Here is a 21,192-nt window from a genome sequence, read left to right on the forward strand (position 1 = left end):
TATATTTCCATTTCATTCTCTCTCCCTGTCTTCAAGTGGAAATGCAGATAGAGAAGATTAAAGAGATCCTTTAATCGCAATCGCAATCGCAATCGCAAACAATGGCCATCATAGAGAAGAAGAAATGGTGGCTGAGCAATCGGAAGGTAAATAATAATAATAATAATAATAAATCTCTTTTCTTTACTCAAACAAGTTCAATTTTTTGATAAAAATTCCGCTGCAATCATCATCGCTAGATCGCAGGAAATTATGTCAGAGAAGCAAGACGCTTAATCGCGACTAAGAACAACACCAACATTGCGTCTGCGATAATAATTCTGGATACTGCTCTGTCTCTTTCTCCTAGTTTCGATCTGGCAATGGAACTCAAGGCACGATCTCTCCTTCATCTCCGGCGTTTTAAGCAAATCGCGGAAATGCTTCAGGATTACATCCCAAGTGTAATCAGATCGAACGATTACGATGCTGAGTGTTCTTCCTTATTCTCTTTCTCATATGATCAACCTTTATCTGGAGAACATGTCAAACTTCTTCCTAATTCGTCTACTCCTGATCAAGATATTGACCACTTGCGTTTTAACTGTTTCTCAATCTACAAATTGAAGAAGAAGATCATGGACACTCTCTCTAATAGCTCTGCCGTCGAAGAACAATGGAGGTAATAACTAATGAAACCCAGATCTCCATTAATGTCGAAAGTCAATGAAAGAATAAAAATTGAAACTTTATTTATTTGAACAGGTTTTTAGTATTGGGACAAGCTTGTTGTCATTTGGGATTGATGGAGGATGCAATGTTACTCCTTCAGACAGGAAAACGCTTGGCGGCGGCGGCGTTCCGTCTGGAGAGTATTTCATGGACGGACGACAGTTTTTCTCTTTCTTCACCGGAGATAACAACCGGCGGCGAAAGCTTCTCATCGGAACAGTCGCCGAAGACAGAGTCAGAAAACATTACCCAACTGCTTACCTACATAAAATTCCTCATCCGCCGCAAGAGTGCCGCCGTCGCCGCCCTAGACGCCGGCCTATACTCAGAAGCCGTTCGTCACTTCACGAAGCTAGTTGAAGGCCGTCGCCGTGCCCCACAAGGGTTCATCGCCGAATGTTACATGAACAGAGCTTTGGCTTACCAATCGCTTGGTAGAATCGCAGACGCAATCGCAGATTGCAATCGAACGTTGGCGCTTGATCCTTCATGTTTGGAAGCTTTAAGCATTAGAGCTTCTTTATTTGAAACAATCAGATGTTTACCGGACAGTCTTCACGATCTTGAACATATGAAATTGCTTTATAACTCAATTCTCCGTGATCGAAGACTTCTGGGACCGGCATGGAAACCGAAAACAGTTCAATACAGAGAAATTCCAGGAAAGCTTTGTTCTTTAACGACGAGAATACAAAAATTGAAACAGAGAGTTGCTTCTGGAGAAATTGGGAACGTAGATTACTATGGTTTGATCGGATTGAGAAGGGGAATTAATCGGCGTTCTGATTTGGAAAGAGCCCATTTGCTTCTATCTTTACGGCATAAACCTGATAAAGCTATTGGGTTTCTGGAAAGGGTAGAGCTTGCTGAAGAAGAAGAAGATGGAGTAATGGAATCTGTTAAGGATAGAGCAAATATATCAGCTTTATGGCTTTACAGGTTAATTCTAAAGGGGCATAATTCTGTAATGGCAACAATAATAAAGGAAGAAGAAGAAGAAAACAAACATCGACGAGTCTTGAATACATCATCATCATCATCTTCATCTCCTCCGGCGGTGTTTCAGGGCCGGGTATTTTGCAGGGATCTTGCAGAGGTCGGGAATTTGCTTTCTCAGGCTGGTTTTAATCATCGTCCGATTCCGGTAAAGTATGAAGCTTTGAGCTGCTGATTTTGAATTAGACAAATATATATATATATATATAGTTGTGGTGGTTATTTAGATTTTTTTGTTTTTTTTTTTCTATTTATTATTGCCGATGATTGTTACTTATTTGCCGTCGACAACAACAAAAGAGAAGCAAGAAGTTGTCGTAATATTTTTTTGATTATTATTACTGTGTACAAAAAAAACAAATATGAAATTGAGTGTTTTATAAATATATCTAGAATAGACTAAACTATTGGATTTCATTTATAGGCCTAGACCATACTTTCTTTATCTTATTTTAGGGTTATGATTAAGTTTTGAAGTATACATTATAGATTTGAAAATCAATTTTAATTTGTATTTATTAGATATGTAAAATTATAGAAAATAAGAGGTAAAGAAGATCCCAATATGAAATCGTTCATGTTCATGTGTTAATATATATATTACATTTATACCCCTCCCTATGAGAAGTACACCCTACAAAAGTGCAAGAACATCCCGACTGATAAAGAAGAACTACCTAACTTATTCTCATCTTATAGTGCATTAAACATGTGAATTTTCAATTTGATATCATTCAAAGAGGTGATTCATATACAAATTAAGGAGCTTTTTATTGTTATCACTTCACTACACGGGATTTTAAGAGTAAGATTCAATTTGTACATACAAATAACCTTAGAGTTAAAATTGGGAGTAATGATAGTTGAAAATCTGTGTGTCATTTGAAAAAAATATTATCTCAATTTTATGTAGTCACTAATAATTTAAAATGTATTAAATTTTGGATTTAGATTTTCTTACAAATTGGGCTAGCTTTAACTCCATATAAAGGCCCAATTCTGAGTGGTAAAAGACATTGTAAGTTGCAACTTAGCCCACTCCACCAGAAAATATACTAATCATAAAATACTAATATATATGCGCGTGTATAAGTATAACAAAGCAGCTATACATATTTATTTATCTAAAAAAAGTTACAATTAAATTAAGAAGTAAATAATCAATTACAATTATCTTCATATGTTGGACTTTCATCAATTTGAAAGTATGAAGATGAGCTAATGAGAAAGATAGTATAATCTAAATGTGATATTATTAGTTTTAAAATTATTATTACATAAAAGACAATAATATCACCTAAACTTTACTTCGAATCAACCAAATAGTTGGTTTTTTAGGCACGAATTCTTGTCCTTGTGCTATGTTTCAATATAATAATATAGACTTTTATTTTGTTTTGTATAAAATTTGTAAAAGAAGCGAGTATTGTATTTCAGTTCTGAAAGTGAGAGATCTGAAATCTGGATTGATTCAATTGAGGTTTGCTTTGTTGGACGGATAAGAAGGGAGTGAGTAGGGGACCCCTTAAAATTACAAATTTGATTAATTCATTCGTCTTCTTCCTAAATGAGATCAATCTTAACAACTCTAAACTCTTCTTCAGAAGAAAAGATATTTGTGCCTCCTCTGCCCAACTTGGATCATTGACCCGATTTCTCTAATGTCAAAAAACGCTCAAAGTTATGGATTCGAGTGTTCAAACCTTGAACATAAAAATAACACCATTTCTTGTAATTGGCTAATTTGTCTTCTACAGTTGTTTTTCTTTCGATTAGTTTCTCCACATTCAATTAATGTAACATAATTTTGAGGAGTCAAATACAATATTTTGTTACATGAACTAAATTGTTTTATGATATAAAGACAATTCTAAATAATAAAAACATCATAATGTTAGTCATAAAAATGCAAATTGGTGTATAATTTCAGAAAAATAATAAGAAGATGAATGAAGTTTTTATATAAATAAATACAAGTTTTTTCCCCTATAATTGATCTAAGTGAGGTATTGTTGACAATATTTAAGTTTTTTGATACAATTACTATATGGGGGGCAAATCCTAAGTAAGTTTAAGAATGACTAACTCCACCACCCATGATGACACTAAATGTTCCCAAAATGAGCATCTTGGCCGGAAACAAGAGCAGCACAAGCAAATGCATGTGTTGCGACGCCACAAGCCTACTGAACCGTCTCAACGATTCTCTTCCGTTCTGAACCATTCCCGAAAACTTCACCTCTTCCTTCACACCCATTCCTCTCATTATTCCCGCCCCACCACTCCCGCCACCAGTGGACACTAATATTGGCCACCAGCTCCTCCTCCTCTTCCTATTCTCCCGCCTCCCCTTCCTTATTTGGTTCAGTTCCTCCCTTATCACACCCCTAACGCATCTCAAATAAGAATTCATATCGTGATCCCTCTGCACCGTCCCCGAAGAACCATACGCTCCCCGATCGCTTAAAATCTCAAGCGGATGGGGACTATTCAAAAACGCACACTGAGCAGCAACAAGACGACCAGTATCACCTTCCTCCTCAGTGTCTCCCCCGCTAATCAGAAGATATAATCCGCTACCCGACGGAAGCAGCTCATGACTTGGCGAGAATTTCTGATCCGGCTGCAGGATCAGTAACTCCCCCATTGGAGCGTACAATAGCTTCTGCTTACTTAAACACGGAAGATTCCTGAAGTTTCCATTAACCGCCTTCAGAAACTCCGCCACGTGAGAAGGATAATTACAGGAGAAGGCTCGAGGTACAATGTCCCTGTGCATAGTAATAGCCTGAATGTGACTTCTGGGGAGCCCCAGTTTCTTCAGCAGCCGGTCGCCTCCACAAACAATCGAAGGTGCGCCAAAAGTTATTACAGGGAGCAATGAATGGGGAGGAACACCGCCCCTTATTAGCAACATCAGATTCACTAGAACAGACAAACTTCCGCCTAGAGAGTGCCCTGTGAATCTGAAAGTTGCACGATCGCCGTGAGTTTCTAAATGGGCATGCACCTCCGGTAGCATCTGCTCGTAGATACCCTTGGCTGCCTCGTATATTCCTCGATGAACAAGCACATCAAGTCCCTGTGCAGAATCAATCAGAATACTGAATATTTTAAGTGTCAAATAAGATAAAATGAACAAATGTTGAATTATTATCTTATAAATTTATACCTCGAATTCAGCTGGTTCGAAAAGTAGATTGGCCTGCCAAGATGCCAATGACTCCGAACCCTGCAAGCAAATGAGAAATTGTAAGAAACCGATTAAGATGATACATTTATATATACAGAAAGAAGAAACCTAGATTACCTGAATAACAAAATATCTTGTTGCAGTCTCATCATCATCGCAAATGAACCATTCACATGGTGAAGAACGTCTAGAGCTCAAATTATCAGCAACAGCCTGCTTTACTTCCTCCTTTGCAGCAACCACGGATGTCACCGAGTCTGTTGTTGCAGCTAGGGAAGCCATTTCATTGTTCATAATGTTCTCACTAATTCCTGCAATATTCTTCTCTGCTGTATTATCATCACCATCATCTTCAGCAGACTCGGATTTGGATGTTCTAAAGAAAATGATGCTTTTGGTATGTGTATGAAGATATGAAGCTGCAGATGCAGCAATTTCGTAAGCAACTGATGCGCTTATTCTTCTCTCATTGTCTTTCTTCTTCTTATTCTTCACATCCTCCATTTCCTCTGATTTCTTCTCCCGTGTTTCCTCTTTTTCTTCTTCTTTAATATTCTGAGAATCAGCAGTTTCCTTTTCTTCCTTTAATTTCTCCTCTTCCTTCTTCTCCAATGATGAAGTTATGTATTTCAGACTATGTCTTTTAAGAAGATTTCCTGGCTGTAAAGAAACTATATATCACATCGATTCTGATTCTGTCTAGCCCTAATTGAATCCCAAATGGGGCAAAGATCTTATATGAACATGAATGGATTTGACAAAAAGAAATCAAAGTCTATATATAGATATGCGTACCTTGATCTGCGGTATGCAATAAGCCAAGCTCCCTAGATACGACATTTGAGCATATAACCTTGCTTCAGGCAATGAAACCCTACGAAGCAATTTGGAAAATGAATCTTTATCGAATTTGATTTTATCGTCATTATCATCGTGATCAATACTACAGAGATCACATTCCTCATCGCCATTGGTATCATCACCAGAGCAATCGCGATTCCGATCGTCCACAGTTCGGGTTGATTCCTCCGGATCTTCAACGAGTTCTTCAACCTCAACATTCCTAGTATCCTTCCACATGGATTTAACATGCAAGATCTTCAACACCCAATTCTCCTTCCGCGCGTCCCCGCCGATCTCCTCCTCCGCTCCTCCGCCTCCTTTCTCCTGTTCGATTTGCTCGACCGAAACTGCATCGTCGACGGCAATGGCGTCGTATCTCTTCCCTCCGCCAGGCCAGAGAGATCTGAGAGGATACCTAAAGGTAAAACCCCAGGGTCCTGATCTCTGAGGCGGCGCCGCCGCTAATACCGACGGTTTATCAAGCGGCGATCTCCCTACGGAAGCCGTAATGTGCGATTGATTGGTACGGACGTCAAGAAGAGCGGCGCCGGATACTATGGGCGCGGCCATAGTATGAATCCCCGCCTTCAAGCAGAGAGAATCCATTATTAATGAATGATCTTGTTCGTTCCTCTTAATCTGATTTTTTAAGTAGAAAATTAATACAATTCAGAGATTCCGCTTCTTATACAGACTCTGAATTTAAAAACAACTTCTTTAAACCTATGACAAAAGTTTCAAGATTTTGCAGACCAAGGAGAGAGAGAGAAAGAATATGGAAAAAGATTTTAAAGAAGAAAGATTTCGTCCCACTTCTAATTAATAACCTATACAGGTAACCGGTCCCAACTTCCGGTGTTATTTATTTAGTCGGTCAAAATATTTAATTTTTTATTCATTCATAAATTACTAAATAAAATAAACCGGAATAATATTACAAAGAAAGTTGTAAATGTTAAATAATAAAATTAAATTTGTTTTGAGAATTAGGTTTGGAAGTCATAAATGGAGTATGCGTGTTGGCTGGGGGTTGATTAATTAGAGAAATATCCTTCTTCCTCCTAATTTTGTGGCGTGCTCTTTTTATGTGGTTGCCTCATAAAGGGTGGGCGGATTATTATTATTATTTTCATTTCTTCCAACCAAACAAACAAATATTTAATTAATATTTCATTCTTGTTAATAAAAAAACATTTATTAATAAATTAATTTTAAGAAAATAGTAGTTGAAACCGTATAGGGTTATAAGTAACGGTGTTAGTATCCAAAAAGGTTAGGACTTTAGTAGGAGATGGAAACGACCACAGCAAAGCAACTAGTTGCTCAACTGTTTGAAAACGTGTTATTGAAAATAAAAAATAGAAAATGAAAAAAGAAAACGTGTCAGTCACGTGTTTGTCTGCTGGCTTCAATAAACCAAATTGCTAGGAAACGGACACTGTAGACGAGATTGCCACGTATGCCACGTAAACAACCCAATCTCATTACGTGTCCTCTTTATCTATAAAATAATACTTTCAAAAAAACATTATTCATATGTTCAACTTATTTATTACCAAATATTTTCATCTTATAAAATAATACTTTCAAAAAAACATTATTCAAATATCAAATTAATTATATATATGAATGATTAAATGCCTTCAACATGTAGAACAAATGACAAAACTATGCAAAAAGCAGAGGAGGCATAATAATATTGTAATATTATAAAATATGGAATCCCAGAATAAGAAAATCATATTTCAAAGAGTATGGTGGAATAAAAATGGAGTTGATGATGATGATGGGGGGTAAGAATTTTAACTACATATTATTACATTAAAAATATCTAAACAAACAAAGATTAAATTTGAGAATTTCAAAATTTCATTCAATGCTCTACTTCTTCTACACTAGTATTTCCTTTATCTTCTTCTTCTGCTCTTCTGTCAACGATTTCGGGAAAATAACCTCATAAGCAACATACAGATCTCCTTTCTTGTTACTAAAATGCAAAGGCATCCCCTCTCCTTTGAACTTCCGAACTTCCTTCGGTTTCGTTATAACCTGCGCGTCACATAATAACAAACACCCCTTTTCTTACTTTCTCCGAACTACCTATCAACATATTTATATTCATCAAAAAGAATTCGTGAAAAAATCACCTTGGAGCCAATTTCCACCAAATGTTCATCAAGATGTTTGATGTTTTTCTCAAAACCTACAAGAGCCTCCACCTGGTCACAAAAATAAATTAAGAAGCTGAATTCAGTAACAACAATTTTCTTTCACTGAGCCAAGTAAACATGATCATTTTAGCAGTGTTCATCGCATAACTAGTGTGTGTCAGTGACAGTCAATTTTCTAGAAATATCCAATTTGAATGAATTAGAATGCTTGAACTCATGACTTACCAGAGTTATATTGGCAACTGTGTGGAGGTCATTGCCTTCTCTACGGAAGCAATCGTGTTGTGCTGTGCGAATTCGGAACTGCAGAGGGATAGATATAACAAACACTTTTGGCATTTAAAAACTATAAAGAATATGACTTGTGTCAGTTTCACTTTAAAACCAAAGCATAAGATTTTCTTACCTTCAAATCACCGGGTTCACCATCTATTTTAGGCTCACCATCCTCGTAAAAGACCACCTCCTGTAAATGGAGAACATGAGTAATTGAAAATGAATTCAGTTAATGAAACAGAACTGGGTCCTTTTTCTTTTCTTTTTTTAATGCACTAGATATAAGAAAGAAACAAATACAGAACTAGAAGTAATAGATGTTTAGAACTGTGGCACAATGATGTAGCAGAAAAGAAGATGTTTTAGGTAGAAAGGTTAGAGATCCTACCTGGCCATCCTGCATTCCTTTCTCAATATCAACAGTAATGAAGCTTCCTTCCCTTTCAAATTTGACATTTGCGCATTGTTCACAGACCTGGAAAAATTAATAACGGAGTCATTTTTCGTAGCAGCGAGTATGTTGGCAACTTATTGGGAAATATTGAAAATCAATTTAAATAAACAAATATCAACATTTAAACACAGTGAATATAAGAGCAATAGTACAAAATGTGGAGCAAAAGCTGCCACATTTACCAGTAAACTCCCAAAGAAGAGGAAACTAATAATGAATGTAAACTACAAGAGCATTACTACACATCAGCAAAAGTTATTCCCAGATCCATTAATTTTCACCATTCATAAATACAATGATAAATGAACATGCAGAAAAAACACAAACTGAAGTGCAAAATACTATTCTAAAATTAAAAATGGTAAATGAAATGCCAAGTTGGTGAAACTCCCTAGAGGGTGTTTGAACTTTCCTTTCTGCTTTCCAGATTATCATTCCTTGAGTATTCAATGAAAAGTTATAGGGTACACTTTTTTTTTCTTAAATACATCTGTTCTGTGGTGCATGTTCATTATAGTGGTAAACTTGGGCAAAAGTAAAAAGTGGTGCAGGAAAGCAAGCAAACAAAAAGGTGAAATTACTGAGAGGGTAGATGCGGACATAGAAATTTAAAATTCCCAGAGGCAGAAAGTTGGCATATTGGCCTTGAACTGAATCCACCAACGTGTTACAACTTCTAGTTAAGAGTATCAGGGAAAAACCTGCTGCTAGTATAGAGTACTAAGGGAAAACCTGCTCTGTCATCTGCTGGAACATTCCTGGTCCAATTTGTCTGTGGTAAACTTCATTCCGACAGTTGCAGCGTCTCTTACCAGGGGCTGGTTTTAGAATGTTCTTCTCCCTCCATACCTAATGAATGCACATAAGAAAACAAATTAACAATTAGTTTTAGAGTGAACTCACTACAAACCTAATAGATCGGTATAATGACACAAATCAACAGTTAATTGTAGAATGTACTCCCAAATCTAGTAAATTCACATTTTATAACACAAGGTAATAGATAAGCAACCACCCAAGGAAATACATGATAATGAATTATCATCTATATCAGATATCAGTTTCCCAATCTTCCCAGTGCAACAACAAAGAATATAGAACAAATGCTATTCAACTGATGTAGTTTTGCTCATACAGATGCTCTAAAGGTGTCAGCTAAAATGCTGGATTTAAGGAAATTATAATTGAAATTTAATTTTAGGGCTTAGCTATGTAAAAGTGACTGATGTGAATTTACATAGTCTTTCAGCATGCATATTAACTATGAGCTCTGCAGGTTCTGGTAGATAATGCCTAGCATACACAAATGAGAGAGTAGACATTGACATAAACAGAAATATCCATTGTCCTATGCAGGTTGAGAGATTTATCGCACAATGAAACATGTACAAGTGTGATAGCCCATTCATTCACATAAAAGGTTTGTTTGGATGAGTTTCAAAAATATATATATTGCCATTTGAACAACTACAAATAGTGTGAAACCAACTGCAGAAGATAATAACATACATTCAAAGTTCCTCCCATGTACAAATCTTCCAATGAAGCATCCAATTCAACTATTACATCATCCCCTTTTACAATTTTCTCTTCTTCTTCTTCTGCAGACCCGCCTCCAAAGAAGCTGCAGAAAATTCATCTTGTGAGCAAATAAACAGATTACAAAAACTGAAAGCAATGTAATCCACATAGCCCAAGTAAACTCTACAAACACATAATTGCCAAACATTCTACACAATTTTAACAGACAACTTTTAGGATATGAAGAGCCAGTTTGTCTTAGGATTCTAATGCACGCCAAGTGCCCACAAAGATTGGGCTGATCAAATGACTTGTTAAAAAACCTGATGGTTATTAAATGTATCATAGAGAGATCAAGCAATGGTATCTCTCTTACTGGCATCTAAGGTACTACATTAACCAACAATCTAGGTTGCATTGGCATCTACCACCACTTCTATCAAAAACTAGTCAAGCAATGGACATTACTACAAGTGCTACTTTTGATTAAAAAAAATGAAAGCTAAAATAAACTGACCCAAAGAAATACAAGTAATTGTTTCAGTGATTAAACATTGTGTACTTTCATTAGTGGCATATCTAAAAGCACATCAAGCTCTATAAGTCCTGTTTCTATATGTGCATGCCTACTCTGATTGTTCATACATTCCAAAGCCCAATAAGAAAAACAGGGTTTTGTAAGTGAAAACAAGAAGAAAAACAAATTGAGACGGCCATGCTTTAAAGCTTTCTCAAGAGATAAAGACTTACGAGCTAAAAATGTCCTGCATATTCATTCCACCTCCTCCTCTTCCACCATTGGCAGCCTGCTGCTTGAGACCCTCTTCACCATACCTATCATATATGCCTCTCTTTTCGCTGTCCGATAGCACTTCATAAGCTATTAATTGATTCACCATTAAAAACAAGAATCAATCAGCATTTGATTATCGAAGAAGAAGAAGCGTGTGTGCATTCTTTTAAAGAGTTAACACTACACACACACACCGTTGTTAATCTCTGCAAATTTCTTGGTGGCTTCCTCGTTCCCCTGGTTCTTATCAGGATGATACTTCAAGGCAAGCTTTCTGTAAGCTCTTTTAATTTGCTCATCTGAAGCTCCCTTGGGAATTTGAAGAATATCATAGTAACTCTTCCTGTCATTATTCAACAATCAACAACATACATACATATATAATAAACATTTACATTGGATCGAACAATGGAAAGACGGCAAGCTCACCCGGCGATGGCGATTAGAGCGAAAGACAGTAAATACAAGAGGGATAAGAGATTGGCGTTGCGACACGCCATGGAAGAGATCCTTAATTTTGTAGTCCCTGGAAAATCTAGGGTTGATGATCAGATCAAGTTTATGAGTTCTTTGTTGCTGAAGAGAGCATTTGTTGTTGTCTGCTTCTTCAACTTAACCATTAGATTAGATTCAGGAATGGAGCTTTTTGGTGAGAGGTTACCTCTTACCGTTAGCGACGTGTTCTCTCCCAGAATTGGCCAATAGGCGAGCACTTCATGTTGTTCCATCCAATCAGGATTTGCCACGTACTCTTCATTAGGTCTTTGTTGTTTAAAGTCATCGCAGCTCTTTATTTTCACTTTGTCCGTTTTTTTATTTTTTATTAATCGCTTGTATTTTGGAATTAAGAAATTGATGTATAAATATTAAATTTAAGCAACATTGGAAAAAAAATATATATATTTCTTCCTAAACCACTAAGACAGTTATAAATGAGATGGATCCTAGGTTATTTGGCTCCAAATCAATTTGGAAGGTTTGTCTTAACAATTTTAACTTATTATTTATTTTTTAAATTAGTTAATATATATGTATGAAATATGATATATCAATCACTCAACTCTTCTAATTATGCTTAATGAAATTAGAGTTTTGTTTTTCAATTTGATTTAAATTCAAAATGGGTTTGGGGCTTTTAACTAAAAGTAAAATAAAAATTAAAATCCAAAACAACACATGTACTAAGATTGGTCTCCTCGGTCGCGGCCGTTAGACTTTCATTCGGTTGTGAGGGATCCTCGGTCGAGGCTAGGATTCCTTAGTCGAGTGCGGGGAGTTCTCGGTGATCCCTCGGTCGATGCGAAGGATCCTCGGTCGAGTGCTGGAATTTTTCGGTCAGGGCTAGAATTCCTCGGTCGGGTGTAGGGGAGGGTTCGATTTTCTCGGTTGGAAATCGAACCCAGCTAAATTCCTAGGTCGTAAATCGAACCCATTTCTCGGTCGAACTACAAGAACATCAACAACATGTTTGGGTTGGTGATTTTGATTAAAGTCTTCGTTTTTTGATATGAAGTGATGTGGAGCTTCGTATGACCTTAATGATCATTTATAACATCGTCCCCATGCACCATTCGATCGGGACGATGTTCCATTCGATTCAAACAATTTTTAAGTAAAAATCGAGATTTTGATTTTAAATGTTTTATTAGGTATAAAGGGTTTACTAAACCGATTCCTTATACATGTTGTGATAAAATAAAACCAAAACATTACCCCTAGACCCTAGTTGTTCACAACTAAAGAAAGAAACTTTTTTAATAATAAATTCAAAATCAAAAGAACTAATAAAAGAATAAGTATTTTGTAGTGATTTTTTAATTTAATTAATTATTTTTTAATTTTCAATACTTACGCTAGAAAAATATGTTGATCTGATCCGTTCAGTTCAGAATTTTTTCAAAAACATTTTAAAGGCACTCCAAATTTATTTGAAACCCAACCCAAATTCAATTCATGCATCATTGTCACTTGACTCATTTCAACCAGTACGTAATTAATTGCAGATGTTTCCAAACCAAATGCTTTTAAGTTCGATCTATGTATCTGAATTCTGATCACATGGGGGGGATTATTAATATTGGATATTTGTTGTTGTTTAGTTCTTCAGGGCAGCTGCGCGCAGGAAAGTAAAATGGGTCGGGCGCCTTGCTGTGAGAAGATTGGGTTGAAGAAAGGGAAGTGGTCTGCTGAGGAAGACGAAACCCTACGATTGTACATTCAAGCCAATGGCCACGGCTCTTGGAGATCACTGCCAAAGAATGCAGGTCACTATATATTTATATATGATTGATTCCCTTTTTATTATTAATTACTTAATTAATTAAATTGATCAATAGGGCTGCTTCGTTGTGGAAAGAGTTGCCGATTGAGATGGATAAATTATTTGAGATCCGACTTAAAAAGAGGACAATTTTCCGAAGAAGAGGATCAAATCATTCTCAACTTGCATGCTACTTTAGGCAACAAGTAAATTAATTATTTAATTAATTGTGTTTTTTCTTAAACTAATTAATTAATTCTCTTCTTCTCAGATGGTCTGAAATTGCGACAAAGTTGCCGGGTAGAACTGATAATGAAATAAAGAATTATTGGAACTCTCATCTGAGTAGAAAATTTCATAGACAAGTACTAGTGCCGCCGCCATTAATGGATCCTGCTGCAGACCAGGCCCAGAAAAGGCGACGAGGGCGAGTTAGTCGGGCCGCCATGAAGAAGAATAACTTCAACTTGGTCAGAAGGCCGCCGCCGCCGCAGAAATTAGCTGATGAGAGCTGGCTGCAAATGGTTAAAGATGATATTAATGATCATTTGAATTGTGAAATGTTGACAATGGAGATTCAGCAGTCACTGCCAATTAGTACTAGTACTACTCGGCCTGGCCATTTTCAGAAGTCATCGATACCTGAAATGGCGCCTGTTGATGATCAGTTTAATTAGCCTCTTGGATGTGGACTCAGATGGGTTATTCTTATTCATGCAGCAGGAGATAGGGGGAGAAGATCAAGGATCAAATCATCATCCAAATAATTATAATATTAATTACCCTTCATTACCAGAGGAAGTGGACACTGATTTTTTAATTAATTGTTTGGAACAAGATGATGATGATTATTGGAATAACTTTAATTGGTCAGCTGGAGATCAATTTGAAGAGAAGGAAGATGATGATCATACATTATTCAGTTGGCTATGGGACACTACTACTACTGATCATCTTCTTCATGATGCATGATGCAGGCCTAGCTAGGGTTCATGGTTTGGCCTGTAATCATTGATGATCATGCATGGAAGATGATCATCTCAACTCAACTCTTGTTATACTCCTCCAGTGTTTGTTTCAATAGCTATTGTTCTAAATTAGTCTACCTTGATCACTTCATGTAATTCTTTTCTTTGTTTAATGCATATTGTCTTATTTAATCTAGCTAGCTAGCTAACTAGCTAAGTTGTAATTCTTTCGTACTATTTTGTTTTTTTATATTAAAGTTAATTTGCTCAGTATTAAAGTTTGTTTATGCATTTTACTTTTACTTAACTGATGAACAACAAACAACTATTAAAAAAATATCATAAACTCATTTCTTATCTATTAAATAATTTAATTCATTACTAAATATATTTTATTTTATTTTTAATTAGGAAGTACTAGCATGATAGTCGACAATTATAGCGCCGCTTAAAATCAAAACGCTTTAAAATGAAATAAAAAAATACTAAAAAACCATATATTTTAAAATATATTTATTTTTATTAATTAATTGTTGGAGCTAGTTTGATGGTAGATTTATTTTATTATTATTTTAATTTAAAAAAAAAAGACTGTATAGTAATTCATTAAAATAAAATATAAATATATTTTTTTTTGTTTTTATTGAATAAGATGCTTTTCATAAAAAATGGATAAAAATTAATCCAAATAAAAAAAACATCACACAAGCTCTTATACAACTATAAACGATGAAACATATGTATACTATTTTGCTAACCTTTATTTAGGATCTGGTCGGTAACTATTAAATAATTAAACTAATGGGCTTTTATTTTATTTTATATTTTGGAAAGGGAACTCTTTTAATTGTAATTCATTTTGAATTCACCTTAAATGGTGTGTGGAACTATAAAACTAATCCCGGAAACATATTTCATGAGGCCTTTAATTTTTATTTAGTTTAATAAAAAAAAATATATATTCCAGTTGATGTACACAATATTGTTCTCTACATTCAAACTCATAAAATTTTAGGAATTTAATTAAAAAAATATTCTACTTATGTAAATCACTGTTAAATAAATAACAATATTTCTTAAAATTTCTTAAAAATAAACAAAAAATAATCATTTTCCTGTTTTCTTAAAAATATAACATGAATATATAGTAACTCAATAGGTGACTGAGAGTGACAATATTCAATACCTATGAGATCAAATGTTACGAATTTGATTATCACTTAAAACACTTTAAATTAAAATAAGATTATGATAACTTTTAAAATTAAAATAAAAAACTTTTTATCATTATTATTTGTCAAAAACATCATTATCAATATCAAAATTATCAGTTACAAACCTACTTAATAAAAAAATATAAATGTTAAACTAGATGAGTATATTTATTTTATTTGAATGATGAATAATTAACTCATTTTAAATTTATAAATATAAGTTAATTTTATTTTTAAAAAATTAATAATTTATAAATGTTGTTTAAAATTTTAAGTTGAACGGTGTAATAGTTGAATATTCTCTATTATTCTATTAGGTTTGAATATTCTCTATTATTCTCTAATTGCTTAAATATTGTAAATATTAATTTATAATTAATTATTGATGTGTAAATTAATTATAATTTAACCTTAAAAACAATTTATCTAATAAGCTTAGTGAACATGTTTTATACGAGTTTGACACAACAAAAATATATTTATTAAAAAATGGGGACCATGGGAGCAGATCCTATCCCAAAATATATTTATTAAAAATTGTTCAAACCCTTCTTTGTATAATTAAATACACCAGTTGTGGTCGGGTCATACATAGTAAATTAGTAATGAATTGAATGAGACTTGAGAGGGAGTGTTGGATATGAAAAAAAATGAAAAAGGCCTCTCCTTTAGTCTATTTTATTATTTAAACATATGAGAAAAATTTATTGCTTTCAACTAACAGTAAGAGCTCGATTGATATGTTTTTTGATTTTTATTTCATGATCAGATGATGGTGCTGATGGTGCTCTACTATTCAACATAGAAAAAGATAGAATCTAATTTATTTTTTAAATCTATTTTTGAATTTTTAGTTATTTTTTATTATAAATTATTGTCAAATTATATAGGTGGGTCATTTAATTATTCTTACTTTTAGCCTCTCTCTCTATATAATTTTTAAAATTTAGAGGGTTAAAATTTATATATTTTTTTTTCTAAATTTAGGAAGTAAAATTCTAAATATATATTTTGTTTTTAATTTAGTAAGTTATCGTGACGACGAACTAATATATTTTATTTTTTTAAACGAGAATAGATATTTAACCCAAATTGCTTAATATCTAAAATTTCATAATAAGCTATGTGGAACTAATATTTTAATAATATAAATAATATATATTTAAGTTATTGGGATGCAAAAATTAGTGCGACTAAAATGTAAGACTTAATGTAAAACTTAGAAGATTAGTCTTTATTTTTATTATTTTCTCGTGGATTATCTAGTTGAAAAAAAAACGGAGAACTTTTAACAACAAAATTAGGTCGTTAAGGATTATTCACAATGTCATTATAATGACGATGTTGGAAATTAGATATAAAAAATCAGTGAATTCGTGTAGAGATCTTATTGTCCTTCTGAAAGATCTTCGAATTAATTAATTATTCTAATGTAATCAACTTTTTTTTCCTACCATGTTTTATCGTTGTGTTTAAACAATTTTTTATTAAATATAACATTTCAAAATAAATAAATAAATAAAATAATATATATTTAAATTATTTTTATTATATTTTTTAAATATCAGAATTAGAATTGAATTAACATTCCAATAAATGGATTTAGTCATGAATTTCAGTAAAGGAAATAAGATTTTACTTTGTTTTTGTTGACAAAATATGGAAATATCATTGTTCATTTCACTACCAACAGTTTACATATATATTATTTAATTAACATAATTTATTTCTAATGTTTATATTAAAAAAATTAAACCAAGTATTTTTTTTTTTCAATTTTTGTAAGCTCTTATTGTTGTATCTGTACTTGACATCTTATTTTTATATCTGTACTATTGGCCTTTAGTGAGGAATTAAAACTCAATTATTTGGGAAAACACTATTTCCTTGAAATGGAAGGTGCTCCATATTAAAAATCCAAAATTTATGGGAAAAAACCCCCACCTAATGCGCCGATTTACCTGTATTTGAGAAACAACGAAGTTATGTGAGATTGTGAGTAGATGATCTACATTATTAGCGATAAAACTAGCATATTCTCTTTTGCATTAGAAAAATGCAGATAAATAATGGAACGGTAGCTTGTGAGGGATTATTAGGCGTTGAAAAGAAGGAAAGGATACAAAAAAATTCTGCAAAGACAGGATTTAGTTAAGCCATGACCTGTTCCTTGATAACAAAGGCTTCAACAAACCTTGTTATTCATTGTTGGGTCAAAATACAAGTTGTTTTCTCATTCAAATAGAATAGTTTCATTGCAAAGTTGAGAAATCTTACAATTCAAACAGCTTTTTTCCAATTTATGCAATCCACCACCAGTTTACAGACCTATTCACTAGTACAACATGATTCTTGCAACCCTCTATTTTCAGATTCGTCGTCTCCCCCTGCAAGCTTATTCCTTCTTCATTGTGCCAGACTCATCATATTAGAAAGCTGTAAACCCTAGCTCTGATACAATGAAAACACATGTTTAGCATTTTAAGCCTTCTTTTACGAGAATTGAGAGATCATTGGTAGTTTACTCTTAGTTAGACATGGGGATTTTGAAATAGGGGGAAAGACAAGACCCTTCTCATAGCCTGGGAAGAATCACAATAGTAATTTTTTTCTTTTTCATTGTATGATGATAAAAATAATACTAACAACATCTCAAATTTCTCTCTTATTCTTTTTACTGGACATACAGTGTCTTCAAAACTTTCCAACACAATCCTAAATCATCTCAATTGGCTTCTTCCCCAGTTCGTGACGATATTGATGAATTGTTCTACTATTCTCTATGTAAATAGATCATCATGATACATTTACCAACCTAACCAAACAGATTCAATACTGAATATAGACAGAACAGTGAATCTTCAAGTGAGATTATTCAAGCAATATGTGAACATAAAATCCACAAAACCAATAATAAAAAAGAAAAAGGAAAAGAAGTTACCTTTGAAAACAACCCATTTCTCAGATCCTCTTATCTGTTGACGGCTCCTGATCATACTTCAGATCCATGTTCAACTCCCTACATTGCTTCTCCTTGTCCCCTTCAGGTTGTTCAGACAAACAAAGCAAAGGTGAACCGCATTCTTCAACTGGGTAATCTCTTTCCTCAACAAATGATTTCATGTAAGAACACGGCCTTTCTTCTGGACCAAAAGATTCGTGAGTTCTCATTTGAACGGACCTAAGAAGTGCAGCCTTCCTCAAATCAGCTGAGTGACACATGTCACTTGGCGATGAAGGGAACCTTGTTTCTGAATCAGACCCTCTTTGACGTGGTTGAGAGGAAACAATGGTAGGGAGGGAACAGCCATGTGAAGAGTTTGAAGCAGAAGGAGCCATGGAAGATAATACACTCGACATTCTTTGACATCTGTAAGGAGAAACTGGACAACTAGGTACACTCTCGGTCTGAGGTAAGCCAGTGTTTCCATTTGTCTCGCAATATCGAGTCTCTTCCGAATCTTCTGACATGGGAGAGTAAGGTACCGATATACTTTCATCCCTGAAGTTATAGTTGCGAATAAGTAATGAAACTAGCAACATAATTCAAATTGAACTAAGCTAGAACATGAAAGATGATCAATTTTTTCTAAAAATAAGGAGAATGCAAAACCCACAATAAGAAAGAATCAGACAGCTACCCAAACTCAATCGCATCAACAATGCTCTTTTATGGAGGCGTTTAAAACAAATTATTACCAGTCAGTCATGAGAACAAGAACTGCTTACCTGAGAAAAGGAAAGTGATCTTGTCTGGCTGGCGATTCCATTAGAGTGTCCGCAGGTAAGGTGTCCCCAACTGTTAATCCATTTAAACTTGACGCCATTATCTGAGATAGTAATGATCATATGTTGGTCATAGACATTATTGATGAGATAGAACAAAATGGGTAGAGTCTGACCTCGCTGAGATAGCGTTTGTGAGAATGGATGTTGTCCATATAAAGCTCATCTTCTGGGTCTCTGCTTCGTTTCGCACTAGGAGATGAGGATGATTGCGTTAGTGCAGAAGGCGATGAACACCCTTCAGAACCCATTCTTGATATAGCTCAATCCTGTCCGTGTAACCCGGAAGCTTCAATTATTCCATGTTAAAAGAGGTTTCAAGAAGAGTCTGACGACGAAATTGTAGGTCAAATTTAGGAACTTGCATCTTCCCCTAAATTACCTGCACTGCTCAGAGATAATTGGCGAGACTGGAGAACTATAGAATCTCTGAAAATTTAATGAATTCCATCTGTTTTTTTTTTTCACAATAAACCCTTATTTTATTGATATTTTATCAAATCAGCCATTAAGGTTTTTTAAATTTATTAAACTTTGATAAGTTGAACTAAATAACATTATAGAGGAGTTATATATGACTTATTCAGAGCTCCTTCATGGTTTCTTATAATGAATTTCACTATTATTTTTCCTTATTAAAAAAATTCTATAAAAATCCAAACAAGCTCTAAACTCCACTTATTTTAAGGTGTATTAATCACATAAGAAAAACAAATAAAAATGAATTTTCCTACACACTTATTGGAATTTTATTGGTGTCCAAAATTATTTGCTCTAATTTGATTATAATTTAATTCAAGGAAGAACATTTTTGTGCACATGATAGGTAGTTGATCATAAAGTTAGCCTATTTAATATGAGAAATCAACAAACTTAGCTATTAAGGTGCTGAAGGAGGTGTATGTGTGGATTGAATACTGCGAGCAAAGTGAATGCTGGTTGCAATGTGATCAAAGTTATTGCAAATTTTACATTGTTTTGGCCCCTTGTCGTAAACTATTGCAATTCTTTCTGTCACGATTCCCCGATAAGACTGGATGTGCCGAGACGTATGTTAGGTCATATGATTGTTGATTGGTCAAATGTTTCACTTCTTGTAAGCGAACTCTATCTACCTACTACGCCTATTTGTTCTCTTAAATAGCTTAATGGATACCAATTGGTCGAACAGGGACGAAAGTCGGCCATAATGATCTGGAGTCTCGTGTGGAACGACTCTTGCTCAACGGATCATTTGCTTTTCCCAAAGACCACGAAATTGTATCGTCGGCCAATCAACGGAATGTGTACGAGATACCATAAAAGTGGCCCTGACACCGGATGCTGTGTTCAAGGCAAAGCCCTACTTTAACATGTCCTGTCCCCCGCCAGCCCACACGCATTGCTCGACCTTGATTCCACCCGCCACTACTAAATTAGGCGAGGTCTCATGGTGATAAAGAAAAAGAGGAAGCCTATTTCTTTCATGGTTGGACCAAGCCAACCGACGATTGGAAATAAGTATTCCCGTCTTCTAATTTTAGAGGAAAAATCAAATAATCAACTAAACAAAAATAATGGTATTCTACCACATCAACTAATGCGGATACAGTGCTCAACACTTTTCTCTTTATCGAAGAGTCTCAACCTGAGTAAAATCAACCTGAATAAAAAAATAGGGTGATTCGTCCTTCTTGAAAGAGTATCATTTTGTGGAGATAACAATTTTGGCTAACAACAAAAGAATATAGTAACTAACATTATTCACTACTCCTATTTCGAATCATTCATTCAAATTACGAAGTATGCGGTTTTCAATTTTCAGTTTAAAAGACTAAAATTTCATCATTTTCATAACCGATTACAATTAGAAGATGATCGAATAATAAAACTACTTTGGGTATGAAATCCCATAAAATATGTAAAAAATAAAAGGAGCGGGATATAATTTATAAAATAATATTTATAATAAACCAATCCAAATTCATCCTTCTATAATTTGAATTAATTATAGATAGAAAACAATT

The 21,192-nt window shown here is 34.3% G+C and overlaps 5 protein-coding genes across 5 annotated transcripts; 2 read left to right on the forward strand and 3 right to left on the reverse strand.

Annotated features, from left to right (window-relative positions):
- Positions 1–2,000, forward strand: LOC124915724. Its single transcript, XM_047456488.1, has 3 exons — positions 1–146; positions 240–661; positions 745–2,000. Exons 1-3 carry the CDS (start codon positions 102–104, stop codon positions 1,880–1,882), a joined length of 1,605 nt encoding a protein of 534 aa, XP_047312444.1. The 5' UTR covers positions 1–101; the 3' UTR covers positions 1,883–2,000.
- Positions 2,001–3,633: 1,633 nt separating this feature from the next.
- LOC124915383 (phospholipase A1 PLIP2, chloroplastic) lies at positions 3,634–6,500 on the reverse strand. Its single transcript, XM_047456090.1, has 4 exons — positions 5,696–6,500; positions 5,018–5,560; positions 4,880–4,939; positions 3,634–4,789 (listed from the first exon to the last, which is right to left on the reverse strand). The coding sequence occupies exons 1-4, from the start codon at positions 6,347–6,349 to the stop codon at positions 3,779–3,781; spliced, it is 2,268 nt and encodes a 755-aa protein (XP_047312046.1). The 5' UTR covers positions 6,350–6,500; the 3' UTR covers positions 3,634–3,778.
- A 928-nt stretch (positions 6,501–7,428) lies between these two features.
- Positions 7,429–11,592, reverse strand: LOC124914450 (dnaJ protein ERDJ3B). Its single transcript, XM_047455002.1, has 10 exons — positions 11,388–11,592; positions 11,153–11,301; positions 10,916–11,045; positions 10,154–10,268; positions 9,377–9,493; positions 8,579–8,665; positions 8,321–8,380; positions 8,140–8,217; positions 7,891–7,962; positions 7,429–7,792 (listed from the first exon to the last, which is right to left on the reverse strand). Exons 1-10 carry the CDS (start codon positions 11,456–11,458, stop codon positions 7,634–7,636), a joined length of 1,038 nt encoding a protein of 345 aa, XP_047310958.1. The 5' UTR covers positions 11,459–11,592; the 3' UTR covers positions 7,429–7,633.
- Positions 11,593–13,089: 1,497 nt separating this feature from the next.
- LOC124916417 (MYB-like transcription factor 4) lies at positions 13,090–14,190 on the forward strand. Its single transcript, XM_047457131.1, has 4 exons — positions 13,090–13,222; positions 13,295–13,424; positions 13,490–13,874; positions 13,942–14,190. Exons 1-4 carry the CDS (start codon positions 13,090–13,092, stop codon positions 14,188–14,190), a joined length of 897 nt encoding a protein of 298 aa, XP_047313087.1.
- Positions 14,191–17,584: 3,394 nt separating this feature from the next.
- LOC124915203 lies at positions 17,585–19,585 on the reverse strand. The gene is made up of 4 exons (XM_047455878.1): positions 19,303–19,585; positions 19,130–19,230; positions 18,342–18,902; positions 17,585–17,851 (listed from the first exon to the last, which is right to left on the reverse strand). The coding sequence occupies exons 1-3, from the start codon at positions 19,435–19,437 to the stop codon at positions 18,362–18,364; spliced, it is 777 nt and encodes a 258-aa protein (XP_047311834.1). The 5' UTR covers positions 19,438–19,585; the 3' UTR covers positions 17,585–17,851; positions 18,342–18,361.
- Between the last annotated feature and the right edge of the window lie 1,607 nt (positions 19,586–21,192).

Source organism: Impatiens glandulifera, chromosome 9 (assembly GCF_907164915.1).
Source record: "Impatiens glandulifera chromosome 9, dImpGla2.1, whole genome shotgun sequence".
Lineage (NCBI taxonomy): Eukaryota > Viridiplantae > Streptophyta > Magnoliopsida > Ericales > Balsaminaceae > Impatiens > Impatiens glandulifera.